The 20,412-nt window shown below is 37.5% G+C and overlaps 1 protein-coding gene across 2 annotated transcripts; it reads right to left on the bottom strand.

The window, feature by feature from the left end:
* Window positions 1–954: 954 nt before the first annotated feature.
* ccnk (cyclin K) lies at window positions 955–15,644 on the bottom strand. 2 transcript variants are annotated; one of them, XM_061746457.1, is made up of 11 exons: window positions 15,511–15,644; window positions 12,245–12,474; window positions 9,907–9,988; window positions 9,691–9,822; window positions 7,932–8,037; window positions 7,773–7,830; window positions 6,008–6,177; window positions 5,710–5,918; window positions 5,521–5,551; window positions 4,180–4,251; window positions 955–2,315 (listed from the first exon to the last, which is right to left on the bottom strand). In XM_061746457.1, exons 1-11 carry the CDS (start codon window positions 15,517–15,519, stop codon window positions 1,798–1,800), a joined length of 1,617 nt encoding a protein of 538 aa, XP_061602441.1. In that variant the 5' UTR covers window positions 15,520–15,644; the 3' UTR covers window positions 955–1,797. The 2 variants fall into 2 exon arrangements, with proteins under 2 accessions (XP_061602441.1, XP_061602442.1); XM_061746458.1 differs by having other exon boundaries at window positions 12,245–12,471; window positions 15,511–15,637.
* Between the last annotated feature and the right edge of the window lie 4,768 nt (window positions 15,645–20,412).

Here is a 20,412-nt window from a genome sequence, read left to right as displayed (position 1 = left end):
AAAAACAGCCTCGTTACTCTATTTCATTTCGGCCTTTAAAAAAAACTATCCAGTTAAATTGCTCCATCCGGATAGAGTGAATTTGGTTGTGGTTGTTTCAGATGTTCTTGTCCAGTTTTGTTCTTACATCCGTTCCCTCAGATTCCTGCAACTAAACTTGGATGTACATTCCAATAAAGGTTAGGATAAATGATAACATGCCTCTGAAGTTTGACTTTTTGCACCATTACAATACGTATAGGCAACTAGTCATATCTGCTGTTCTCTGAAACACATGTTAATGCTCAATAGTACACATATATGGTTCTTTAATATATTTGCATTATACTAAGATGCATTCATTTTCAATGGCTTTTGTCCTTAATGGCTTTTTTCCCCCTTACATTACTTTTACTTTTATACTTTAAGTAGTTTTGAAACCAGTACTTTTATACTTTGAGTAAAAAACTTGAGTTGATACTTCAACTTCTACAGGAGTATTTTTAAACTCTAGTATCTATACTTCTACCTGAGTAATGAATGTGAATACTGAAGACACCTCTGATATTTTTGCAGATTAAATCTGAGGTAAGGTTTTTTTCTTTTCCCCTTTTCTTGGACCATTCCTCTGGCTTTCTGCTCCTCCCACAGTCTAGATGAGGAACAGGTCTGAACTCTTGACTGGACATCTGAGTGCTGCTGTTGTATTAAACATGTATCGACCACTCAGATGTTTTTAATTTTGCTGGAATGCCCGACTGCAGCCGGTCTCGGTTTTCATCCAGAATTATTCTGGGACCATTTTCTTGGGAGGGTAAAAAAAAAAAAAGATTTTTTTCATTAACTTCTTAAAATCACATTTCCAACATGAGGAAACCTGTTACTCAACAATATTTGACGGCATGGACACGTCATCTGAACCTCACCGGAGCACCAAATGTACTTTTGAACTTTGCATAAAGTGAAAACACAAGATCAAAATAGAAAAAGCTGTTCTTTAATACCATCAGAACAGTTCATCAGCTAAACCACAGCTAGGGGGACAGAAGAGAAGCCTAAGGCACATGTAGAAGCTCTCCAAAGCATCTGTTTCAAAGGAAAAGGAAATTTGGAATAAACAAATGCACTGCAGGATGTTCGGTGATAGATGAAAGGTTTCTGCTCTGCACTTCCGTTAAAGACCGGCTGCAACACTGATTCACTGAAAATATTAACTGGGTAAAACACAAGAGTAAAATAAAATGACCAAACATTTGAAGAAATATTACAACAGAATGAAAAACTGCACCTTCAGCCATCCGTTTATTTCAATCTTACTTTCTCACTAAAACTGGAAATGTACGGAAAAACTAAAAAAGGCAAAACGGCGCTGAGGAAACTGGAAAGTCAGGAAAACCAAAACACAAGATAGGAAATAGAAAATAAAGTGAATACCAAATTTAACCTTTGCTCACATGTTACATACTTTAGTGCAATTACGGTAAAAAAAAAGAGGAAAAAGTTAATTATTCTCACTATTTTCTGGAAAAAAATAAAAATAATAGCCAGTTATTTATCCTGGATTACCATAAGTACCATACTTAAGATTTTTAAAGTTATTCAATTCAAAATCATTCAGGATTCTTCTTCTGGTTCTCATAACAAAACTGTGGATCATGTGCTGATGGGCCTTCACTTAAAACCCCTGCAGATGTTTATCTGAAGTCAACGCTGGGATGAAGCAGCTCCACTTTCCTCGGTTTCTAAAAGGAAAAAACGTTCCTAGTTGTTTCTCAGTCTCCGGAGGCCTCGATCCCCAGCGATGTGCGGGCCGCGGCCTCATCGCATCCACCCGCCACGGTTCAGGGGCATGCCGGGCGGAGGAGGCAGGGGCACTTGTGACTGTCCTGGGGGCCCGGGAGGAGGAGGAGGGTATCCGCCCGGGGGAAGACCGATCCCTGGGGGAGGGACGTGGCCCGGAGGCATCCGGGGTGGAGGGTAACTGTTGTAACCCGGGGGCGGGTAGGCCGGGGCCATACTGGGCGGTGGGTAGTTGGAGGGAGGTGGAGGACCCGGAGGTGGAGCTGCGGGCGGTGGGAAGACGTGTGGGTGGTACTGAGGGATTGGAGGGGCGTAGCTGGGCGGCATGGGGGCGTAGGAAGGACCCTCGGTCTTCATCATGGACTGCAGGCTCTGGAAACCCTCGCCCGACATGTAGGAGCTGGTGGTGGACATGAGGTAGTTGGAGGGCGGAGGCGGAGGAGGGCGGTGGGGCAACGGGGGAGGCTGGTGTGGAGGGGGAGCGTGTGGGGGCGGAGGAGCTGCTTCATTCCCTGGTTCTGCTTCTGCAGGAGGGGCTGGTGTGACGGGACAGAGGAGAGAAACAAACTTGTTAAACATTCACTAGGGGTAGGGCTGGGCGATTTTGGACAAAAATAAAATCCCGATTTTTTTCTCTGAAAACCCGATTTTCGATTTCGATTTTTTTGTTAAAACTACAAAAGACAATGGAATAAATTATTTCAAATATTTTATCTTTATTTGTAAAGAAAAATAGCAAACACATTTCCCTATTGGGAATGAAGTGCAATTGAAAGATACTGTAAATCCTCCTTTAGTTTAGTAAAGTGACAACATTTACAATTTTCTTGACCAAACAAAGATGACTAGACGAGCTCTGTCTGTAATGCTGCAAAAAAGGAAAATCGATTTTTCCGATTTTCCTTTTTTAACATTGATTGTGATTAATAAATCCGATTTAGATTTAAAATCGATTAATCGCACAGCCCTAACTAGAGGTGTAACAATATATCGTGCCACGAAATTTTGCGATACAAAGACGTCACAAAACGTGTCGTGGAGGTGACAAACTGTATCGCAATATTGGGTTATTAATATTAATCTATTGTGTTGACTAGTAACACGCATCCGACCGTGGCCGCGCGGACCAAAATCTTCCTCAGCTCAGAAGAAACTAGTCCCGTTTTGCAGTCCCGATCACGGGACTCTTGCAGGGTTTTGAGCTTTGAACTTTTAAGTCTGGTGTAGAGTTAAGCCTTACCTTATTAAATTAAACCTTTTTGGGGTCGTGAGTAGGATAAACACGGGACAACTTCTGCTGAGTTCCAGTGTACTTTAATGTCCGCTCAACAGTGTAGGATTTTAGAACATCAACACAGCACCTAGTGCCGTACTGTGGCGTATCACTCCGCCCAATCTAAAACAGACTAATCACTACAGATAAACTAGTCCCTGATTTACACCAGAATATAAAGAATATATTTATAAAATAATGAACCCTGAATTACCAAAATAACCTTCTTAACAAAAATAAATCTCCTCTTACACTTATAAGGTGAGCATGAATCAATCTTTTTTATGATGTAAAATTGTATGTATTTATTTATTTATTTAATTTTAGTTGTTAAATTTCTGGAAAAGAAAAAAGTCAAATCATACATGAGAGAAACTATTCAGTTTGTGGCAAAATATTTGTACTTGTATGAAACTGAAGATCATAATGCAAACCTGACATTTACTTTTAGTTCAGTTTGTGGAAAATGGTTGGCCTGGCTTTCTCTTTAAAACTTAAACAGTTATAAAGCATTACAAACTGTAACAATAGGGCAAACGCACAGCATTGTTTTGTATTTTGTGTCTTTCAAATAAAAGACCATGTTTTCCAGTCATATGTTCCTCATGCAAGGTTGTTAAAAAATACTGCTATAATATCGTATCGTTATCGTGACCTCAGTATCGTGTATCGTGAGATTAGTGTATCGTTACACCCCTAACATTCACCGTAAATTAGTCAGTAAGAGGCTTGAATCCTGCTTCCAACGTGATCTCACATAACCTCCCCGTTCCCAGACACTGAGCACGCACGCACACAGCCCGGCCAAGACTACGCGGCTGCAGCCACACAGGAGGTCTCATTATCGGGATTAAGCTCTAATCAGATTGGTCTGGGATAGTTTAGGAGTATGCGTGTGTTTTGAAACAATGTCCAGACAAATTGTGATTACATAAGCAGACTAATGACCTCGGGCTGCTTTATAAGCTGCAGGCAGAGGGACCGGCTGCTCATTATAGACCTGACGTGGTGGCACGTGCAAACAGACACCGGGGTGCCCACGACTTGCACACCTACACAAGTTCAAATTATTCAAAGTTAAACAGGACAAAGCTGATATATACAGATATAGATGCGGTCGTGCTCACCAGGAGGAGGCTGTGCTGCCGGCAGTGGAGGCATGGGGCTCTCCAGTCGGGGGATCTTTGATCCAGCTTGTTCTGCAAATTATGCAAGACATACTTAAATGTCGTCAGTGTACGCTACATGTTTAGAAAATGTTGGAAAATAGAGAGACAGAGAAAAAAAAACAAAGTCTTTATCTTCTGTTACAGTGAGATATTTACAATTTCCCAGCTTGGGATAAATAAAGTATGTACCGTATTTTCCGCACTATAACACGCACCTTCAATGAATGACATATTTTAAAACATGTTCCATATATAAGGCGCACCGCATTATAAGGCGCTACAGTAGAGGCTGGAGTTACGTTCTGCATCCATTAGACCAGGGGTCGGCAACCCAAAATGTTTTAGAGCCATATTGGACCAAAAACACAAAAAACAAATATGTCTGGAGCCGCAAAAAATGAAAAGTCTTGTATGTATAAGCCTTAGAATGAAAGCAACACATGCTGTATGTATCTATATTAGTTAGAACTGGGGGGAAAAGATTTTTTTTCATTATGCACTTCGAGAAAAAAGTCAAAATATTGAGAAAAAAGTCGAAATGTTGAGGAAATAATCAAAATTTCATGAAAAAAGTCAAAATGTCGAGAAAAAAAGGCGAAATGTCGAGAAAAAAGTTGAAATGTTGAGAAACAAGTTAAAATATCGAGAAAAAAGTCAAAATGTCGAGCAAAAAGTTTAAATTTCGAGAAAAAAGTTGGAATGTTGAAAAAAAGTCGAAATTTCGAGAAAAAAGTCGAAATGTCGAGATTAAAAAAAGGAAAAAGGAAGAAAAAAATTTGAAAAACGGAAAAAGAGAAGAAAAGAGAAAAAAAGAAACATAAGAAAAAAAATGAGAAAAAAAGGAAAAAAAGAAGAAAAAAAAAAAAAAAAAATAGAGGAAAAAAAGGTCAAACATTTTTGAAAAAGCTTCAGGAGCCAGCAGGGCGGCGCTAAAGAGCAGCGGGTTGCTGACCCCTGCATTAGACGGTGCTGCGCTAAAGGGAATGTCAACAAAACAGATAGGTCAGTCAAACTTTATTAATAGATGACAAATCAGCTTTCTGACAACTCCATTCACTCCCAAAATGAATAAACAACTGTTTTATTATTGTCGAGTTGCGAGACCTGTTGCGGCTCAATATTGATCCATATATAAGGCGCATGGTCAGATTTGAAAAAATTGAAGGTGCGCCTTATAGTGCGGAAAATACGGTGTGTGTGTGTGTGTGTGTGTGTGTGTGTGTGTGTGTGTGTGTGTGTGTGTGTGTATCTCTATCTATTTTCTTTTCTTTTGATGGTCTTATATTGGAGAGATGTTACCTGGAGCTTTTGGTTCATCTTTTGGAGATGTCTGGAACAAAATAAACAAACAGGTTGAGATACGCCTCAAATTCAATGCCAACTGCTGAATTTGAAAACAACTTGAGAATGTTAGAGACAAATGCAGGGGGAGTTTCCTCTGGCTTTGCTGCTGATGTTGTTAAGCATGCGGATTAAGCGTGTTCTTACGTGTGAGCGTTTAAGCTGGCGTGCAGGGCTGCCACCCTGAGGAGACGTCTTTTTTGGTGGTGGGGGAGGAGGGTTGACGGCCGGGGGCAGTCCCTGCGGTGCTGGAGAAACAATGATCGGAGGGGCCGGTGCTCGCTCTTTCTCCTGTATCTGCTGAGGGATGGGCTTGTTTCCCTGGGAGTACAGGTCCAGGATCTGGTGGCAAATGTCTGGAGGACCAAGGCATGTTTGCATTGAGTGGAATCTGGGAGGATATTAAACACAAGAGGCAAAAACTCAAGTTTTCATAAGCCCGTACCTTCCAGCAGTTCGACTGGGACGTCCTGGACAAACTGTTCCCACCACCGGCGGGATGATTGCTTAGAGGTCCACTCCTGGATGTCAAATTTGCAGAGGCGGCCTGCCAAGTACATGACAGCCACGGCGATAATTTCTGGCTCCCACTGCAGAGACAACATGGTGCACAGGCTGCCAGGGACACAGACGTTGTGGTTAATGTCGTTTCAGTTTAATCGGGGAAATACTTCCTAAATTAGAGATCGTATAAAATTTTTCCCCCCCCAATTCTACCCAATCATGTGCTCAGTTACTTTTAAACCGTTTTACTTTTGCAAATACAAAAAGATAGAAATGTATGAAGTGTCTGGACAAACAAAAAAGATGATGCATTCAACAGAGCTGTTTTGAATCAGACATTGCATTTCTGTGGTTTGCCTCTTAAACCACGGCGACTCCCAACTCTGAATCATTCTTTACAAAATAAACAGGCTGTTTTAAATCAGGGATGGATTCATCAGTGCACTTATTATTCAGTAAGTTTGACAATAATGCTTTAAATATGAATCCTACTCTGAAATATAGTGAGGTTATCCGTGAACTAGGGCTGCAACTAACTATTTTAATAATCGATTAATCTGTCGTTTATTTTTTAGATTAATCGGATAATAAAAAAAAAAGCATTAAATTTCAACCATTCGAAAACAGAACTGACAGTGCAAATTCACAGTGCAGATAATCCTCAGAAAGTTCACAAACAGGTTGCTCCTTGAACATCCCTGAGCTTTTAAAGTATTGATTAAAAAAAACAAACTAAATGGACTAACACAGAAAAATACACATGTATGATTTACATCTGCCAAATATATAAAAATAAAGTGCACAAAAGAGGTATAATTTGTTTAAAAGGGACCTGAGCTGTCAGAACAATAAATAAATTATAAAAAATAAAGAAAAACACAAATCAGAAACAGGATTTGTTTGAACATTACAATTTGTTCTCTCACTGCCTTCACTCAAAAAACTAAGGATCTTATGAAGTTTTCTTATTTCTAACCTAAAAATGCCATTACACCTGATAACACACATCACTTAAAAGATTAGGTGTTTTTCCCACGTGTTTCAATTGAACTTTCATTTGTGTCAAGCTAATTTTAAGTTCTAGTTAAGTTTTAAGTTAAAGTCTTTATAAGATTTTGAGTTTTGGCAGTGTTCAAAATACAATTATCAGACCTGCTGTATTGGAGAACATTTTCTTTTAGTTAAAACTGTAGCGGGAACAGATGTTTAGAGGAACCTATGCATGTACCGGGTTAGAGGGGGAACATATAGGAGAACGGACCACAATAATTAAAAATAAAAGTTAAGCACTGAGCTACATGTGTCTCCGTCTGGGCCATTGCAGACTCATTGCCTGAGCATGATGTTACTAAAACCAAACAAATCCGCCGCCTCTTTCTTCTTCCTTTAGGTCCGCGGCGTCAGCACGTTGTGCCGCATTAAATGTAGTCCGGGCGAAATACCTCAACTTCAGCTCCGCGACTTAAGCCTGATTTATGGTTCCGCGTTACACCAACGCAGAGCCTACGCCGTAGGCTACGCCGTCGATCCAACGCGGAACCATAAATCAGGCTTTAGTGAGTGACGTAATAATCGCGCGACACAACGAATCGATAATGGAATTCGTTGCCAACGCTTTTAATAATCGATTTTATCGATTCGTTGTTGCAGCCCTCCCGTGAACAAAAGGAAAAGTGGGAGCTGGAGCCTCTGTGCTGTTCGCTCACCTGTCATTGACAAACGTCCAAGCCATTTGCAGCACCTTGCACACTTTATTCTTCTCCCCTGCACATTTAAGAAGAACAGAACAGCCCTTGGCTCTTTAGTGGTTCTTTGTGGAAGAGGTGGTCAGACTGTGTGGTTTGTGACGCCGTGTTTGTGGTCACCTTTGAGCTGCTTCACGTAGCGCAGCAGGAACATGTAGGGATGTTCCACCTGCAGGTCAAACTTGATAGTTTGGAGCAAAATTCTCTCCAGCACCATCACCTCCTCCTGTTTAAACAAAGAGGAAGATTTAAAGCGGTGACTCAATCTCACAACCCAAAATGCTTTACACAAAGTCTTGCAATAATGTCTTGAAATCTTTCATGTTCTTTGCAGTGACGAATAAGGCGACAAATATGTTGTTTTATGAAAGTATTCACTCCCTTTGTTTGTTTTTGCCCCAATTTACAACATGGCATTACTAGATATACTTTTTTTTTTTCTCTTAAGATCGTATGTAATGGCACATCACATAATAGTCCAAATTTGTGAAGTTGTATTTTTTTTTCTCTTTTTTTTTTCTTTTTATTTCACAATTCACATCTTCACATTCACAATCTCCATTCTACCCACATTCCCACCCTCTCCACAATTGCCCCAGGGAAAAAAAAAAATAAAAATCATGCATTAATGGAGAACAAAATTAAATAAATATATATATAAAAATAGGTAAATAAATTAAAAAATTAATAAATAAATAAATAAATAATGGCAGCAACAATAATATCAAACTATATATGTATCCATACATACATACAAACATATAAGGCATAAGTTCGAAAATAAAGATACCCCTTGGTCCCCTTTGGAAAAATTCTCCAGTTTTGAAAATAATGGAAACCAAAATTCTTGAAAAATATGACCACGATTGTATTTTTCCAAAGTTAATTTTTCCAATGGTAAAAAAACTGAAATTTGATCCAAAAAAAACTTGAAAGTTGGAGGGAAATCATCTTTCTAAAGTAAAAGTATGCATTTCTTAACGAAGTATGTGATCATAATTAATATCCTGCTTTTTTTCCGGTCTAACTGAAGATCCAGTGTATCATTTAATAAATACAAATCGGAGCTTAACTCAAAATTCATTTCTAAAACTGATTGTGTGAAGGTATGAATTGATTTCCAGAAACTTATTAATAGATCACATTCCCAAAACATAGTGAAGTTGTATTTAAAGAAAATTGAGAAGTGTGTGCATTTACTACTACTACTGTCATTTAGCAGACGCTTTTATCCAAAGCAACTTACATCTGAGAGAACAACACAAGCAATAAATAACAGGAAGGTACAGCATGGATAAGCATGCATATATATCCAAGTCTTTTACTTTGATGGCTTTGGAAAGAATTTGGTGTGGTCAATGACCTTTAAAAGTCCTTAATATTTTACTTAACTCTCCAAACAAGTTGAGAGGGAAGACATCTTAGGATTGGGTTTTAATAAGGTAAAGAATTAAAATTTGAGAATGAAGCCAAATTCAAACACTTTAATGTCCCATAATGTTGTATAAACAAACTTAACAGAAAACTAAGTTTACTTAAAAACGGCAGCAAAATCCAGAGCAGATCTACCCGAGCGCTCGCCAGAATCTCAGTGGCTAAATGAGCCACTCTCAAAGATCATTAGTTGTAATTACTGCAAAATGCCACTCTACACATGTTTGACTTTAGAGGGCACATACCTACTCACATTCTTCCTTTTAAATCACAATTAGAAATATGTTGCTACTTTCAAGTGCCATGCATGATACAACCCCCAAAAAATCTGCTTTATATTTAACAAAAGCAAAAGAAAATGCAAAGTCAGGAGGAAGTGCCAAAATATTTGAACCTGTTAGAGCCATATTCTTTCTGGTGCGTTAGACAAAAAAACAAACCCTACCTTTGGATCATCTCCAAACTGGGCGAACTGCACATCATTAAGTAAGCTGCGGGCTGTTTTAATGATATCTTTACACTTCTTTGGGGTTTCCTCCACTTTTCCAGCCAAGAAAAGACAGCAAGCACCTGTCACCTGTTGAAATACAAACATAAACCCCACACCTTTAATGTCCTTTCAGGAAAGAGCAGAACCAAGGCTAACATGAACTTCACTTACGTATCTGGGAAACTGCTTGAAGGAGTGAAACATGTAGAAGCGATGGAAGTATATGATGCCGGTCGCCAGTGTGTCATAGTGTCTGCGGTCAGTCAAGGAATCTCACAGTTGTTCAGTTGATCAGATATCAGCAGCTAGTTCACACATCAGTGGATTGTCATTTTTTATTTTTTTTTTTTTAAGTTTGGATTCTTGTGGACTATTTTGGATTAAAGATGCACCGATCAGGATTTTGAGGGCCGATCACCGATCTCCAAAAGCAGTATCTGCCGATCCCAATATTGCCGATCACCGATCACAGCATGAAAGCTTTCCAAATAAATTAGCTATTAATATTAGCTGCTGTCATATCGCATACCAGCTGCACAGACCTGAATGAGCGAGATGGTGTCGTTTTCCAATTCCCTTCTAGCTAGTTAATGCTGGTTACCAGTTAAATACATGACGTTATTGTGAGTATATAAAAGTTGATAAAAGTTGTAAACTTACAACTTTTATCCATGATCCATCCACACACACGTTCACAACACTTCCAAAACGATGTGGGGAGAGGGTCGACCACGCCCACTTAGGAGACAGAAAGTGTAAACCATTTCATACCATTGGCAGAAACGGTAATGCGTGATCTTCTGTATAGAGGATCTTTGGCCGTAAACTAAACAAAGTATCGAATAGCGCTCGTGGGGGGTACTGCACCGCGGCAAAATGGAGTGACGGAGAAGTCCGAAGGGTTCACGACGGCGTCACGGCAACGGCGTATGCTCTGCGTTGGTTTAACGCAGAACCTTAATTCAGGCTTTAGCGGCAGACAACTTTGAAAACTCAATATACTCCTTCTTGTGAGAAACTTTCAAATGTCCAATCAGGTTTGTTGTGTTGAAATTCTTTTATAACATTCCTCCTTGGGGTATTTCCTTTGCACACACTTTGCAAACGGCAAATTTGTTGTCCTTTTCGGACATTGTAAAACTCCCATACCGGCGAGGCCGGTCACCCCCTCTTGGCACACCTCGGTCTGAGACGTGGGACCGGTTCGTTGTTGTATACTAGGGCTGCAACGATTCGTCGACGTTGTCGACAAAAATCGATAATCAAAAATGTCGCCAGACATGTTTTTCCAACGGAGTGGAGTGAGGCGTTTCACTTCAATACAATCTCTGTCGAGTCGCGCATGCACGACAGCGTCTGAGCGCAGCTGCGGGTAATAAAACTTTGATAAAAAATAAAATAAAAAGTTTGGGAGCATTTTAGTCTCGATACCGTGAATAAAAAGATGACTTGAAAGGTTTGCAGAGCAAACCTTACTTTTCACGGGAGCACGTCGGTAATGCATTTGAAGAGAAAGCACGTCGGAGTGCTGAACGAAACGGACTCACCTTGGTCAGATATTAAGCGTATTTTGGCTTTAAAAGAGAGCTTTAACGTTATGCCTGACAAAGTATTAAATTAAGTCAGATATTTGGAGAAACTGCGTTAAGTGTCTGTGGCGCATCTTGGAAGAGAGACGCACGGGACCGCAGTCGGTCAGCAGCTTCTCTCCCTCCACAGCAATGTAATGGCCAAGCGATTCATTTGTTAAATCAATTCGTTTCATTCTACACTTTGTTTATTTTATGTTATTTATTAGTATTATTTGAGCCACTCACAGCTACTCCCGTTGCTATAACCTCAATCACATAATTGATGCAGCGCGAAAGGAGAAAAAAGGCTGATGACAAAGATGGATTTGAGTCTAACTTTCAGTCAGGTGCCTATGAACTGTCAATTATTCATGAAGCTCCACAATGATCATGTTAACATTAAATCAGATAGATTTGTCTGGACTTTTCTCTTGGGGGACGGGAGAAGACACTAAATCAATGCATCTTTATTGTGCGCCGTGCGGGCATGAATTCTCAGAGTTTTGCGGGAGCGGGCGGGAGTCTAACACACGTTGCAGGTGGTAATGGTCAGAAATTCAGCGGGAGCAGGATGAAGAAAACAGTCCGCTATAGCAGGGCTCTAGTGCCATCTTTCTTGTGATTATTATCATTTGCCACATAATTAATGCAACCTCACACTAAATTTAAAATAAAATTACTAATTACTCGATTAGTCGACTAATCGTTTCAATAGTCGGTGACTAGTCGACTATTAAAATAGTCGTTAGTTGCAGCCCAATTGTAAACGTCATCGGATCGGCCGGCTTTGAACTATTATTTTGAGAACGCTTATCAAAACCGATAGGGGCATTATCGGCTGATACCGATCGATCGGTGCATCTCTATTTTGGATTCCACATCATCAAGCACCACTTATTTATTTGCTAATCTAAATCAATGAACAACATCAAGGATACAGGCCAAGTCGGGTCCCCACGTCGAATATGAAACGGGCTCCCTCTCGTCGATATCGCGCCTCTGTGCCAGGATCCAGGCCCTCAGACTGAGACGGCGTGTGGGCTAAATCCTTCTTGTCCCAGTACCAGCATGGCTTGATGTGGTCCAGGATCGCCGGGCCGCTCAATTGTTCCTTGGATTCCTTCATTGATTGAGGGGAGGAGGTGGAAGGACCTGCTGCACTGGACTGCTAGGATACAAGGCAGAAAAACTACAATTACTCACCAGCATTCAGTGTCAAAGACTTAAGCCATCAACAATGTTGATTAGTTTAAAGCAGGGTTGTCAAACTCATTTTGCTTGGCGGGCCGGATTTGACCAATTTTTTTCTCGCGGGCCACACGCTCAAAATAACAAAAACGGTGCGAATTTTTTTTTTCTAATTCTTTTTTACTAAGACTAAAGGAAAAATTTCGCTTTTTTATAGGAAATTTAATTAAAATCAAAATCTTTCTTATTACATCCGAGAGTGTTTCTTTGTGATTTAGAGATTTTTCCAGTACAATTAAGTGTATTTATTTTTAAAAATTGGCGTGTATATTTACGCCAGTGTGCCGAAAAAGTCAGCACTTCTCTTTTAACTGTTTTACTTTGTCACTATCCTCGTATTCAAAACTGAAATTCTCCGAATAAATATCTTCTATCATCTTTTTTAGCAGTGATATTTTTCCTGCAAAAATATATAATAGTAGTCAGTTAACAAAAATAAACGACCGTCTACAAAGAAATAAAATCGTCAAATGCATTCTAGAAAACTAAAAAAATTTCAAAAACTGCTCTATTTGTGGAATAACGATGGATTTGTAGAAGAAATATATTATCGGATATGCTGCAATTCATGGCAATTATTTATGCCTTCCTTTTTAGTAAATTAACATTTCGTTTTTTTTGCGTTGGAAACTTCTCGCGGGCCGCATGAAAATCTCTCTCGGGCCGCATGCGGCCCGCACATTTGACACCCCTGGTTTAAAGGACGCCAATGGCTCATCAATGAATATCAAAGCCCATCATGCCTAAAACTGTTATTTTCACTGTTTAAATCTATAAAAAACAACACAGCCATAATGATCCCATATAAAAAAAGGACAACTTGAGCTGCAAAGCTGCTTCTTTCTTTTACTTTTACCCACCATGTAGTTCACAGAATACCAACTACTGCAGCAGGATAAAACATGTTGCAAATTGCAATCATTGATTTTCTTCTTTGCAAGTTTCTGTAGAGGTTATAAACACCATATTTGTGGACACGCATATATAATGAACGCAAATAAACTTAGAAAACATTGTTCTGGTATTATAAATCACCAACAAAACTGTTGAGTGCAATTGATTTCTTGCAATTTTCATTATATTTGGTGACAAATCTCTCAACTCAAGCATATTCCTAAATTAAATACTTACCTGCTGTATTCTACTGCCCTTACTTTTTAACAACTTGTGCTTTTTATTATTTCACCTCTTTTCTTAGTTTATTTGTTATTTACTGTGTAATTGTGTCTTGCCGCTTTTAATGTTGATGTAAAGCACTTTGAATTACCTTGTGTTGAATTGTGCTTTACAAATAAACTTGCCTTGCCTATTTTTTAGCCATTTTCATAATATTTGGTGACAAATCAAACTATTAGCAGGCAAAATGATAAAGAAATGAATCCAGCTGTCAGTAAATTATATTTTGTGACCATAAGAGCAAAACCTGATATAAGATAAATTTGTTAAAAACGGTCCAAATCATCCCCCCTGTAAAACTGCCATCCCCCCTTTCCATCCCTTATGTCATTTCATCAATGAATGTGGTTTTACTGCTATTTCAACATTTAGATTCATCACCAGAAAAATAACACCAGAAAAATAACTTATTTGACAATTTTCACCTGTTTCAAGTAAATTTTCACTTGAAATAAGTAGGAAAATCTGCCAGTGGGACAATATTTATCTTCTCATTACAAGCAATAAAATCTTGTTCCACATGCAGATTTTTCTACTTATTTTAAGTGAAAATCTACTTGAAACAGGTGAAAATTGTTGTTTTTTCCAATGAGTCAATGAGGAGGACAGGAGGCTGCTACTCGTAACTGGGAATAATCAAAGCCTCTACTGCACATCCCGCTGTTCCTTCTGATTATTGTTTCTTGTTCTTGTTTTGTTTTCTGCTTTTGTTTTGTATTACCTAGCTTATTCTATTTGTCCCATCACCTTTTTAGTCTCTCTCGGTGCAAAATAACAGTAATCCCCCCCTTTTCTTTATTTTTTTTTACAATCTTCCCTACAAAGTACTGCTTCTTACCTGTATGTCAATGTTATATGAGTTAAAAAAGGTCTCCAATGTAAACAAGTGTAATGCTTTCTTGGAATAATGCCTTTTAGTTGACTTTGTATCAGCGAATCTGTACTGTCATGAAACTGTACCTGATCCTATGCAATTCTTCTAATAAATTCTTCAAATCAATCAATCAAAATTATGTTATTTTTTTTACTAAAATGAGACATTTTAACTAGAAATAAGACAAATATTCTTGTTAAGATTGTGAGTTTTTGCAGTGATCCATGTTACTTATCCTGTGAAGGACAGAGTCATATTGATAAGTTCAGAAAACTGTTTTTTATTGTTGTGTTTTGATGTATTTGATGTAAGCCCAGTGGATATTTAAAGCTTACAGAAGGCTGCATTTAACTACTGCTCTGTCATTCCTGCAGTATTTCTGCAGGTGTTTTGGTCAGTGCTATTATTTGTAATATATCATATTATTTGTATGTAGCACAAATTATCTGTCCCCATATGATAAAATCCACCATCCCCCCGATTCTTTTTTACAACTCCAGTACTGTCTGTAGGATGTGCAGGACAGACATTTTACAGTGTGAAAAGAATAATTAGATTATTATTATTATTAGAATTCACCAACATTATTAGATTAATGTGAATGTAATGCCGCGTTCCATTTGTCCTCGGAAGTCGGAATTTCCTAGTTCCCAGTCGGAATTTTCAACTGGAACGTCCCTCGAAGTGGGATTCCCTACTGGGAAAGTGGGAGAAGCTTCACCACCCCCGAGTTACCATTCCAAGATGGCTGCCATTCTCAGTTCCCAGTTCCGATTTCCGAGGTAAATGGAACGCGGCACAACACCGACTAGCACATGTGTTCCTCTCAACACCTCCAGCCTCTTAAATGAGCTGAAATCAACCCCGTACACCCTCATCCTCTCCATTAAGACGTGTAAGGCTTACCTTTAGCATGTAGGCGTTGCGAGAAGTCACCTATGACCGACAGCTACGAGGAAAATCCGCAAATATTCACTCTAAGTCCGCTAACAACTGAGCAGCCTTCCATTGAAACAAGGCCATCGCCATTTTGCCTTACGTCACTGATAGCTACGTCATCACGCACGACGACGCAGGTACGCACTAATAAACACATAAGAAACTACTTCTGTTTTTTAATATTTTTATTAGGGGGTAAGGCACAGTAGAACAGGAATAAACAAAAAAAAAAAAGATATACAGTCTACCTCCTTTTTTTTTTTGATTAAGAACAGAACAAAAAATCCACACAAAATAATGACAAATAAATGAAAATTATTTTAAGTAATATTTAAGTATTAAAGCTACACAGTATAAATTAAAAAATAGATTAATAAAAAGGGGGCGAAAAAAAAAGAAAACAAAAAACCCAAAGCAAAAACAAAAACAAAAACAAAAACAAAGGAAAAGTAAATAAATAGATAAAAAGGAGGAAGAAAGAATGAGAGAAGAGAGGGAGGGGGGATCCGTCAATCAGGAGGCAGGGACTGGAGAGAGTGGAAGAATGTAAGAAAGGGAAGCCACTTATTATAAAATTTGTTACAACTACCCTTCAGTGAATATTTAATCTTTTCCAGCTTCAGAAAAAAACATGGTGTCGTTGAGCCACTGAGTACTAGAAGGAGCCTTAGTCGACTTCCAGTGGAGAAGAAGGTTGCGTCTTGCCACTAAGGAAGTAAAATGGCAACATGGGGGGAGACTTTTATATTCACCGAGAGTATTTTTGACATGGTGTCAAAATAATTCCACCAAAAGTGAGAAAGTATTGGGCAAGAGTAGAACATATGGGTTAAATTGCAGGACGAGGCATGACATTTGTCGCATTTGTTAGTGACACTGATAAGAAACTACTTCTACAGTAAAAGGAAAATAACCTTAAGAGGGAAATTGGTTTGGAACTCCCATTTTTCGGACATTCAATGGAAAACAGCGTGGCTCCTTCCCTATAAATTTGTAATCTCAAACAAATTAAAAGAAGTCCAATATAAAATGTTACATCATATTTACCCCACCAACCAACTTATATCCAAATTTGTAGACATTGATAGCAGATGTGTATTTTGTAAACATGACGAAGAGGCCACCATACATTTGTTTTATGAATGTGAACATACTTTAAGTTTCTGGAAAAAATTTGAAGAATTTTTTGACATACAAACTAATAATGTAATTAAATTAGAAGCTAAAGATATCTTACTATATTATGAAAACCAAAATTACAAAATTCAACAACTGGTCAACGTAATGATTCTTGTTGCTAAGTTTCACATTCATAAGGCAAAATTCTCCAAATCCTGTCCATCCTTAGTTCCCTTTAAAGTTGAATTCAAAATATATTTTGACACAATACAATTGGTTAATAACAAGAGATGTAATACCACTGTCAACCTCATAAAAGAAATGTTTACGGATATCTGAATGTATTGCCTTCCTTTTATTATTTAGTGTAATTGTTAATGTCACGAACTACTTGCACTTTATTGTAGCTTTTATTTTGAAGATAACAATTTTATATTTTTGGGACTATAATGATGCCTATGTATGTTTGTTGTTTATATTATTGAATGATGTCTGCCATTTATTTTAATGTTATTGTATTTTCTGGAATTGAAATAAAGTTTCATTAAAAAAAAACTTTTGTAAGATTTTAATTTGCTATATCTTCTTCTAAGTCTTCTAAGTCTATATTCACTAATTGTACTGTAATAAATATTTTACATAATAGATGTATAAATGATTTATGTTTTCCCTTTTACGATGAAGAATGTGTAGTTTTAGATAATGTCCACTAGAGGGAGACAATGAATCACTCGTGAATTGTGCAGCGTGGACGGGATTTTCTCGCACATGCACTCTGCTTTCCTGCTATGACCCCATGTCTTTAGAAAAAACAGACCATTGTCTACAAAGGAAACTACAAAACTGCATTCAAGGTATCTTTAGAGATCACTTTTTCACGGATGTTTTTCAGAAATCACATTATGACTTTCCAAGGTGCAGCGTTGCCCGTTTGAAAAACTACTCCCTAAAATTCATAGAAGTATTCACTTACATACTGTATATACAGCACAGACCAAAAGTTTGGACACACCTTCTCATTCAAACAAATGGGGAAGTGTGTCCAAACTTTTGGTCTGTACTGTAGATACAAACCAATGTTCCCATGTAAATAGTGGTGCAGAATCATTTGTACTATTTACTATAAGGGATTAAGAGGAAGGATGATTAATTAGCCTTTGACAAATGGACAAAAAAAAGAACATCTTTTTTACATAATACCTTTTCAACTTCTTTACAATAATTCGAATATAAACAATATTAATTTTTTTATTGTTTCTTTATTTATACATACATACGTGGGTCAAAGACGTATAAGGTTTTCAAAGTAGGAAAAAAATGAAACAGCAATTACAATTCCCTAAAATACTTTTTTATGTTCATTGGAGTGTCACCTATGTCCCTATATTAGTTATTTTCAAGAATAAATCAATAATTCACTTTTATTGTGATTCACATGAATGTACCATGGTAAAATGTCATTCAGTATAACGCCAAGTGTTTTTTCAAACAATTTAATTTTATGCCCATTTTTTCATAATCACAAGGTTCTATATCCATGCTTAGACTGGCAGAAATATAACTACCCAGAAAAAATGACACTATTTCATTTTTAATAACAAATATTTGATGCATCATGGGTACAACTCAAAATTTGTTGAAGGTTTTCTACAAAAACATCCTGCCTTGCACTGAAAATAATGTAAAAATCTATGAAAATATCTTTCACTTCATCCTTTGAGATTTGTTTTTGTCTTTCTGAGTCAACAAAACAAAGTTATTGTATTTTAATATAAAATACTGGTGTGATACTGAATGACAATATTTTGTTACCCTGAATGACACATCTCACTCCGGCCCACAAATATTGATTAAATGTGATTTCTTCAGCAATAACAATAATTATCCTATGAACTATTATTAGTAGCAGCATTATTATTTTTTCTTTTAGCTGCTTTTTGTTTTATAACATTTTGTAAAACATAGGGTGAGATGTTTAAAATGTGCATGCAGAGAGAGAGAGAAAGAGAGAGAGAGAGAGAAATGACCCATACGCCACACACATAAAGGATATGGGTTTTACTATGCAATATATTTTAACAGACACAGGGGGGGGGGGGGGGGGGGGGACAATTTCATTCACAGGATTTCATAGGACAAAGCATTAATTAAAAAACATTCCATTAACATAGTGTAAAAACTGTTGTTTTCCTTAAAATCATTATGAAACAATGGATTTCTTTTTCAAAGTGATATCATGACATTCATCAGGCATTTGAAAGAAAATGCATAAAAAGTAATTCAACCGACATTAAAACAAAACATTTCTGCATTCTGAACATCAGAATATCAAAAAATCAATTTTCTGAACATCAGCCTCTGATTTAATCTTCATTTTTCCCTCTTCTTTTCAGCATCTGATTGCATCATTATATTAATCGGTGGATGATCAAGATTGCCATCCTTCCCCCTCTTTCTTCTCTGATAGCTAAAAAACAAAAATTTAATAGTTATGACTGGCACAGAAAAGGATTCACATCCATTAAATGTTATTAGTAGTCTATTAATAGTAGGCTATAAAATGATAAAAAGTTTAAAAGTTAAATCAACTCCTTCTTCCATTCTCTCTTAAACATTTTTTTGTTACTATTTCATTGCTAATGTCAATAATAATCATTTTACTAGGATTTGGTCTATGGCAACACTTTATGTTGCATTAAGTTGCATTATTACACAATTATTGCACGATAGTTAACGTTGTAATTAACGTAAAATGGTACTGGTAAATTTCTATCCAATGCAAGTACACAAATGCAATCTATAATTCATAATTAACCTAACCCAAAGCAGTGTGTGTGTGTGTGTGTGTGTGTGTGTGTGTGTGTGTGTGTGTGTGTGTGTGTGTGTGTGTGTGTGTGTAATATTATATTAACTGATATAATCCATCAGTCATACCTTAACTGCAGTGCAATAAAATATTAACTACAGTGTAATAGTGCAACTTAATTTTAAGTGTTATCCACCCAGCTTTATATCACAGTACTGTATATCCTATTCTGTTGCTGACACCATAAAACCACGAAAACAATACCTTGCTCTTCTTCTGGCTAGTCTTTCCTCCCTAGCAACTGGATCTGCATTGATATTTTGTCTGTGCCGTGCAGCCCTCTCCTTATTAGACAATGGCATCTACAGTATAAAGATAATGTCTTGAAATACCTTAAAATGCCATACAAATGGACAAAAACAATACTATTAAGTATCAATACAACAATAAAATATGAATTGCATGATAATATGTTGTGAAAACATGGGATAATAAAGCTACTGTCATTCAGCATAACGGGTGACATTGTGGTATAACATGAAACTTTTGTTGTGCTGAAGGACAAAAGCGCGACACTGAAGGACAGATTTCATACATAAACATATTTAACAGGCAGTTCCTTGGCCACCTATATAATGTAATGCTCTTAACCTGTAAAGATTATCCTTACTTTTCATGTTTAATGTAGGTATTTATAAAACAATAACATTAAAAGTATGTTTTCTGTGTTGTACTGAAGGACATACTTTTTTGTTCCAAAGGTTACAAGAGGGAGAAGAGGTGAAATCATCAAATATTTCAGAGAGATTTACTCACCTCATCACATTGATAGAGGGTCTTCAAGGGGTCTTCTTTGTGATGTCACACACTGTCACATGATTACCATCATGTGATATGCCTTAAAATGCCTTTTTACCATTGTTATACTGAATGACATTGATGAA

This window comes from Cololabis saira, chromosome 18, assembly GCF_033807715.1.
Source record: "Cololabis saira isolate AMF1-May2022 chromosome 18, fColSai1.1, whole genome shotgun sequence".
NCBI classification, from domain to species: Eukaryota; Metazoa; Chordata; class Actinopteri; order Beloniformes; family Belonidae; genus Cololabis; species Cololabis saira.
This window is presented reverse-complemented; position numbering and strand designations above follow the sequence as displayed.

Coding starts and splice junctions, on each gene's coding strand:
- ccnk (XM_061746457.1), bottom strand. Junction 8,038..9,690: donor AGTTTGGAGATGATCCAAAG/GTAGGGTTTGTT, acceptor TTGTTTAAACAG/GAGGAGGTGATGGTGCTGGA. Junction 5,552..5,709: donor GCCAGCTTAAACGCTCACAC/GTAAGAACACGC, acceptor ATTTTGTTCCAG/ACATCTCCAAAAGATGAACC.